At 41.4% G+C, this 8,866-nt stretch overlaps 1 protein-coding gene across 1 annotated transcript in view; it reads right to left on the reverse strand.

Annotated features, from left to right (window-relative positions):
* Positions 1-8,776, reverse strand: part of Ppp4r1 (protein phosphatase 4 regulatory subunit 1) — a gene marked incomplete at its 5' end in the record, with an annotated part of 81,098 nt that extends 72,322 nt beyond the window's left edge. Inside the window, 1 exon segment of the mRNA XM_017798572.1 lies at positions 8,732-8,776. Within this exon segment, the coding sequence (XP_017654061.1) occupies positions 8,732-8,776 (45 nt within the window).
* Positions 8,777-8,866: the final 90 nt, after the last annotated feature.

Consider the following 8,866-nt stretch of genomic DNA (forward strand, 5'->3'; position numbering starts at 1 on the left):
TGAAAAATAAAGTAGTGTTACAAGGCTGAGAAAACAGAGACATGACAAGTAAGTACAGTGTGTGCCTTAGTTTCTTTCTATTGCTGTGATAAGAACGCTGACCAAAACCAACTTGGGGAGGAAAGGGTTTATTTGGCTTACAGCACAGTCCATCATCAAGGGAAGCCAAGGCAGACACTCAGGGCAGGAACCTGTAGCACAGACCATGGAGGAACACTGTTTACTGGCTTGCTGTGCAAACTTGGATTAGCCAAAAATAGGTGCTATAAAGCTTAGCATTGGGCAACTGATGTCATTTCAATATGGACTACATATACAACAGAACTGTGTCAATGCTAACTTTTTCTGGGCTAGATGACTATGTCTATGTAGAGAATGTCTTTGCTCTTAGGAGATAAGGACTAAAGGTCACTATTCTCAAAAGGCTCATTGCCGAAATGAAGATTAACATATACATTTAATGAAGATTAACATATGCATTTTGTCTGTATTTGTCTAATTATGTAGAGGCAGAGCCCACTGTCAGAATGTTAACAATAAGCCAGGTATGGTGGTGCATGCCTTTATTCCCAGCACTTGGGAGGCAGAGGCAGGCAGATCTCTGTGAGTTCAAGGCCAGCCTGATCTACATAGCGAGTTCCAGGCCAGGTGGGGCTACAGGGAGACCTTGTCTCAAAAAAAAAAAGAAAGAAAGAAACCAGAATGTTAACAATAACTGGATGCAAGTTAGTATCAGAAAGTCACTATATTTGTGCTGCTTTTATGAGAGTTTATGGATTTGAAACAAGTTTAATTTTTAAAATAAATTATTTGAGCTTTTGGCCTATTTAGCTTGCTCAGAAAAATAAAGGTTCATCTCAGTAGCTACATATCAAAGATCTGGGCATGGTGGCACTCACCTTTAATCCCAGCACTCAGGAGGTAAGAGTCAGTTGGATCTCACACAAGATCGAGGCCAGGCCAGCTGGGGTAATGGGGAGACCCTGTCTTAAAAAGACCAAAGGGGAAAAAAAAAGCTCCCTGTGTGCTGGGCATTTAGCTATAAGAAAAAAGAAAATGTGTAGAGACTGGAGAGATGGAGAAATGGCTCAGCAGTTAAGAGCATTGCTGTTTCTTCCAGAGGACCCTGGTTCAGTTCCCAGGACCCACAAGGTGACTAACAACCATCTGTATCCTCAGTTCCAGGTGCTCTCTTCTGGCCTTCATAGGCACTGCGAACACACATTATAAACTTACATGCAGGCAAAACTCATACACATAAAAATAATGAATTATTTTTTAACGTGACAGACTTTGATTTTACAGCTAAGACCAGCAAGCCTAATGTCCCATTTTCTGCTTTTGTAAACAAAGCTTTACTGGGAGACATCTATGTTTATACATCTATACACAATGCAAGTGTTCACTATATCATGCAGATCTGAGCAGCTATGGGTTAAAGCCTATAGCATACACTAGCTGGCTCCTTCTAGAACTCTCCAACCCCTAACCTAGTGATGTAGCGAAACCTAATGAAGTCACTGTTTGGGGGAAGAAAACCAATTTTAAAAAAGACATAAATCTGCTGGGCATGGTGGTGCACACCTTTAATCCCAGCACCAGGGAAGCAGAGACAGGCGGATCTCTGTGAGTTTGGGGAGACCCGGTCTCAAAAAGACCAAAAAAAAAATTAGACATAAATTTGAAAAACTTGCAATTCAGTCCTTATACATACAGCCTCAAGCAACAGGTAACTCAAGTCTGAATTTGTGCCTTGCAATAATATGCAAAATGTTTACCAGACCATATAAAGTTACTAAAATACTAAAAGTTACTAAATCTTTAGAAATGATTTTTATGAGAAAGTAAAAAATTGTCCTATAACATTTTCACAGGTGAACTCAAGGCAAGTTTTTGCATTTTTGGCTTAAATTAAAAAAAAAAATTAGTAGTAAATATATTTATGAAAATCGTAAAAACTCAATAAAAAGTTTTAAAATTTTTTTACATTTATCTTTGTGTCTATGTGCATATCCACATGTGGAGGTAGAGGACAACTTGTGGGAGTCGGTTCTCTCCATCTACCATGTGGGGCCCAGGGATTAAATTCAGGTTATCAGGCTTGATGGCAAGTGCTTCAGTCTACAGAACCAGACCATGTTTTTCGTTTCTGAGACAAGGTCTAGGTCCAGAATTTGTTGTGTAATCCAGAGTGGCCTCAGACTCACAATCTTTTTGCCTGGGGCCCCCACATGCTGGGATCACAGGTGTGAGCCACCACATCTTATAAAGCAAGAATAATCTACAGCACAATGGGCCTTCCTGTCCACAAGTTTGGCATTCATGAATTCAACCAAATTTAGAAGAGAAAAACAAAGTCAACAAAAAACCCACTTTGGGAGCTGGAGAGATGGTTCAGCGGTTAAGGTCACTGACCACTCTTGCAGAGGACCTGGGTTCGATTCCCAGCACCCACATGGTGGCTACGAACTGTCCTTAACTCTGGTTCCAGGGGAATCCAAAGCCCTCTTCTGACCTCCGTGGCATTGCACAATACAGGTGCACTCATATACATGTAGGCAATACACTCATACACATTAAAAAAGAAATAAATAAAGTCTTTAAAACAAAACCCACTTTGCTTCTATATTGAGTACCATAGTTTTGTCAATATTGCCCAAATAATATAATCTAACAACTATAGTATTTACATTGTATTAGGTATGATCAGTAATCTAGAGATAATTCAAAGTGTAAACAGGTTTAAGCAAAGATTTCATTTGGTAAAAGGGATATTTGCATCTGCAAAGCAATGTTTATTACTAGATCTTTAGAAATTAGGGGGGTCCTGGAACCAAGCCCCTTGGGATACTGATGGAAGACTGTAAATAAGTAAACTGAAAGGGCAGTAGAGTGTTTACTTCCAAGTGTGTCGCCAAGATCAAGCTTTCTAACCACTATTTGATGGCCAGAGAGGCATGCAGCCTACCAAACAGCACTTACAGAGTGTGGAGCTCCCAAACATTATGTATGCCTTATTTGTTCCCTACAGTGAGAGGATATTTTGCTTGGCCTTAGGAACTCAATTACTTTGGCTACTAATCCTTTTTTCCACAAGTAGTTCAAATAAAAAATTTGAACGTAACCCAGGTCCAAATTACCATCAATCTCCAGTAAGTCCTGAACAAATGAGTTATTTCTACAAAATAAACTTGACATATTGAAATGCTTTAAAAAAAAAAAAATCAGGGGCGGGAGAGATTGCTCATTGGTTAAGAACACCGACTGTTCTTGCAGAAGACCCGGGTTCGAATCCCAGCACCAACATGGCAGCTAACAACTGTCTGTAACTCCAGTTCCAGGGGATCCGACAGCCTCTTCTGTCCTCCACAGGCATTGCACGACACGGGTGCACTTACCTACATGCAGTCATAACATTCATAGACATAAACAAAACAAAACAAAAAACAATTAAATTCATACTGGAAACTAAAAAATGCAATCTTCTCATTAAACAGAAAAACTGAGAAAATCTACATTTATTCCTAACTCTAAAAAGCTCACAGCAAACTCCAATAATGTTCTCAGCCTGATACAGGGCCTCTATGAGAAAATGATAAATTGAACACCAAAATTCAAAACATCTCTTCCAAATATCCTGATATGGTGATGAGAAGACAACAGATACTAGAACATATCGCAAACCGCATGAAAAAGGACTTGTGTCAGGCTGCGAAGACTCAGCGGTTAAGAGCACTGGCTCTTACTGGGGACCTAGGAAGATCACAACAAACAAAACAAACAAAAACTATACATTTAATTCTGCTGTGTTTTTTTTTTGGGGGGGGGTGTACGCAGCTACAATCCTATACATAGAACTAGGGTTTTCTTCTTTTAACTTAAAAAAAAAATTCTATGTGAGGCACCCCTCATATGGGCACCACTAAAACTATTGTTTATTTACTTATTTGTATATGTGCACACGTGCTTGTGTGCATGCGAGTTAACTGTACCATGTATCCAAGAGTCAATGGAAGCCAGCAGAGGGCGTTGGAGTCCCTGGAACGAGAGTCCCAGGCACTGGGTACTAGGAACAGAGCCTGGGTCCTCTGCAACAGCAGTGAGAACTCTTGATGGTTGAGCTATTTCTTGAGATCTCACTAAAACTATTTTAAAAAATATTTTTATTATTTTTATGTGTATGAGTGTAATACCCTCAGAGGACAGAAGAGGGCACCAGATATCCTGGAACTGGAGGTACCAATGGTTGCTAGCCACTATATGGGTGTTAGGAATCGAACCCCTGGTCCTCTGCAAGAGCAGCCAATGCTCTTAACTGCTGAGCCACTTCTGCCCCACCACTAAAACTATTTTAAAGGTTTCTTTTCTAGGATGTCTCAATAAAACATCTAAATATCATTCCTTGAAAGGGTACCCACCTAGGGGGTTTTAAATGATACCCTGGCTGCTAATAGACACAGTCCTAAGTTTTTACCTCTTGCCACCCTCCCCTTCTGTGAACCTTATCAGAACTGGTTTTCTAGAGGAGCCAGAGGAGCTCCAGGGGAAATGGAGGGGCTCGGGGGAGGGGGGATCTAATGCCTCTGGCCTCTTAAGGACACCTGCATTCATGTGCACAGAGACATACAAACACACACAGAATTCTTTTTCAATTTTAGTTATTTTTTTAATTAGCAGGGGGAACTGGAGACAGAAGAATAAATCATCACACTCAGTTGGCTCAAGACTCCTTATTTCTGCTACTGCAACACTCCCCTCAAGGCCCAAACAATCACAGGAAAAACCTGTGGGGGTGGCACACTCCAAAACTTAGTTTCAAAACCTCCTTGACATTGTGCTTTATTACAGTTAAAACAGGAGGGAATTAAGACTGAATTTACTATATTACACCCAAGAGCCACCCTAACCCTGTTTAAAATAAATCATACAACACCCTAGATTAATTTTCAAGTATTTTAGGCACAATGTCCAACAAATGACCTAGATGAGAGAAACATGAGCTGTTATACACAATTTAAGAGACAAAACTTGAAGCACAATTTTTTTTTTTCTTTTTTGGTCTTTTTGAGACAGGGTCTCCCTGTAGCCCCAGCTGTCCTGGAACTCACTATGTAGACCAGGCTGGCCGTGAACTCACAGAGATCCCCCTGCCTCTGCCTCCCGAGTGCTGGGATTAAACACATGCGCCACCCCGCCTGACTAAAGCACAATATTTTTAAGAAGGCCTACGTTAAAGTTCTGTCTGAACTTAGTTTTGTTGCTCAAGAGCATAACTTGGTCCCTGTAAGCATCAAATGACTTCTTCACCAATGTCAGAATAGCACAGCCTTCACACCACACACCACAAGCACTACTGGGAAGAGCCAGCAACAAAAGCTTCAGTAAGCTATCAAGTGTCATCATTCTTTTAAAACATAATTCCTCAGAATACTACTTTGAAAAGTTTAAAACTGAATCAAATCCCTTTGATGAATTTTTATAAATATTAGCTCATTAATTTTTACTGTATCTTTAAATCTGATCTCACCCATTTTAGAAATTCAGTAACTCCAACATAAATCAAAATTGTACCTTTGGTAAGTTGACAATAAAATTTTGAACTATTTCTCTTAAAAAATCTGCAATTATTAGGCAGAGGCAGGCGGATCTTTGTGAGTTCAAGGCCAGCCTGGTCTACATAGTGAGTTCTAGGACAGCTGGGGCTACAAGGAGACCCTGTCTCAAAAAGACAAAAAAAAAAAAAAAAAAAAAAAAAAAAAAAAAAACCCCAAAACAAAAAAAAAAGCTATAATTATGAACTGATTCCATTATTCAAGGAAGATAATCATAAAAATTAAAAGGGTTTTTACTCAACTCTGAAATCTGCTGAGACACTATTCAAATGGAGTCAGTTGTTTGCTTTCACTTTGAAATTCAAAGCATATTACATGAGACTACTGAAAACAACCACTTTCAAACTTAAAATATATACATACCATATTATTTTTCTAAAAGTAATTTTAATAATACTTAATAGTGATTTTATCTTTATGGCCTTTCCATATATAATACAACATATCATTTCTCGCTCAGTATGACTGAAGAAATTTTTTTCTCCAAAGGTACCAGCCAAATCAGTCTCTGATCAACCCTTCTACCAGTCTACAAACTTAGGTCCTAAGACCTAAGACTTGCTCCTCCGGTGTGCTCTCCTGGACTCCACAAGTGCAAATTACCTACACAATAGAACTACTCTCCCATTACAGATAAGAAAACACCTGAGGTTCTAGAGCCTGACCACAAAATCATTTCTCCCTATCTCAAGGGCAACTTATACCTAGCTGGCTGCAGGGAGGATTCTGTAGCTGCCCTCCAGAAGAGAAATTCATGCTCCCAAGCATATATTCGGGTGTAAGGGCAGTTCTGTGTCCTGTATCCCTGGCCCTCTGCTATCCCCAGCTGCCCCAGGATGTGAATGCTAACTGTTCTCTATTTGGCCACTACAGCCAAATTTTCCCCTCATTCTTTCTTCCTTCACAAGAGATCAAAGTGGTCAAAGATGCTCTGAATACTCTGGGTAAAGTATGACCTGTAAAAATTTTAGCAACTGGGGGCTATGGGGGAGGTGGTGCACAGATGAGGGATGGAATCTAAATTTTATTAAGATCCATTATATGAAATGCCCAAAAACTCAGTAAAAAAATTTTTTTAAAAAAATCTAGCAACTGAGAAAAATTCGGCAACTACTCTAACAAAGTCTTCAATCAAATGAGTAGCGAGTGAACTATTTGTGCCTTCAAATAGCTAAGGTCTTATCTCAAACCAAATAGAGAACCAACTCTTAAGAAGGTAAAGCACAGGCATTTAGCCACATTTCCTAAGTACAGACTCCATAATGTTCAATACCAGTTTCCCCCTCTCCTTGAAGCCCCCTTAAGGGCGCTTTACTCAGAACAGTAAATACAGTCATCTCTACTTACTAGATACTGTTCTGACATTAATTCACACATTAATTCATGTAGAGCTCTGAATGACACTATGCAGTGATATTATGCCTATTTCAAATGGCAAGACAGGGACAGGGAGTTGTACAAGTTGACCAAAAGTGCTACCAAGACTTCTACAAGGCACCTTCCTGACAGCACTGAGAGCTGCTTTGAAACCACTAGAGGGCTCAGGTGGCCACCATCCTTTCCACAGCTACATTCCAACTTCAGCAGTCCCCAAACTCACTGCCCCTCCAGACTGTGCTCAGAGTCAAGGAAGAAAGTCTACCACACATCTTCCTTTAGGCAGACAATTTAAAGTGAAATGTTCCTGCTACAATCTGGCATAAATACTTACTGAATGACTCCTATACTTCCTAAGAACAAGAAGCTCCTGTCTCAAGATAACACAATCAGGGCCACATCTCCAGCTCTGACCTTGCAAGAGATCTAAAATCAATAGGTGCCTTAATATCTTAAGCATACTACTGGGTCAACAAGTGGCCTAGGAAAAACACTAAATGTCACATAAAAGCTATCCTTCACTACAGGTGTACTGCTCCCTGTAAGAGAACTACTTAGGCAAAAGCAATATTCCTCATACTCCCGAAAATTGACTTAACAACATACAAGTCTGATATGATTCATTTGTTTCAAAAACACTCTTTTCAAAGGACATCTCCCTTACTTTGCTCAAAACAATTTAATTTGGGTAAAGGGAACCACATTAGACGATGCTAAAGATTAACTGCACAGTATTTAGAAGAGCAATTTCAACTATGGCATCTCTGAATCACTTGCACAGGCATTAAAACCACACTCTCGGAACTGCGCAGGCTTTCCCCTTAACTAGGTGACACTTGTACCATGACACTTAACTCTGCATATTTCTTGCCCCCTTAAATTTCCCATAACCTACGCTTATTACATTTTTGTACACTATTCGTAAGATGCATTCCAAATCCAGCTATTTTATTTGTGATCAGTCACTATCTGGAAACACTAGCATAAGTAGAAATTCACATTAACTCCAGTTTATGACTTCTTCCCAATATAAACTTAGTTAATTCGTCTTTGTCTTTTCCGTCATCACCCCCCCCATCTTCTGATGCTTAGAAAAACACATACAAAGTGAAGGACCTCTATCAATTCATTTCTATCAATACGATGGAGACAATGTCCAAAAGTTGAGGGTTTTTTTCTTAATTTACACAAGAACCAACTCTTTGAAACTTCAGTATCTCCCCAGGTACAACCCTAAACCTGTAGTTTTAGCATATAGAGGGTGTGGATGAGTTTTGAAGATTTGAAGAAATCTGCTCTCTAAGCCTAGTCACCGTCGCCTGCTAAGGCCACACCTTCTAACTTCCCTTTAATTCATAAATCAAGTATGTGTGTTGGGGGGGGGTACCTAAAACTGCTCAGAACTGAAGTCAGACACAGGTATGTAATGTGCATACTGGGGCCGGGGTTCCTCCCGAGGGCCGGCCGCACAGCCACCGCGCAGCCCAGGAGCCCTGCGGAAACACCTCCGCACTCGGCCGCCTCCTTCCTCGGGGTGAGGATGCGGAAGACACTCAGGAAAAAACACACTATGTCCCCAATGAGACCTCTGCCTCATCGGCCTCCACTTCCCCAACAGCCGCCCGGCACCCCCGGGGCCCGCGCGACCGCGGCCGCCCCAGCCGAACCACGCCGGCGTTCCCAGCGCGGAGGGGTCCAGAGACCTCCCGCCCGCTTAGGCTCCCGGGCCGCCGGCCACTCACGTCCGTCCGCGTCCTCAGGCAGGTCCTCCTGGAGCAGTGAGAGGTCTGCACCGGGGGAGAGAAGAAAGGCCCGGTCAGCGCCCCGGGCCGGCGCCGCGCCCCCGCCGCCCGCCGCCCTCCCGGCGACGCCTCCCC

Source organism: Nannospalax galili, unplaced genomic scaffold (genome assembly GCF_000622305.1).
Source record: "Nannospalax galili isolate Female #2095 unplaced genomic scaffold, S.galili_v1.0 scaffold155, whole genome shotgun sequence".
Classification (NCBI taxonomy): Eukaryota; Metazoa; Chordata; class Mammalia; order Rodentia; family Spalacidae; genus Nannospalax; species Nannospalax galili.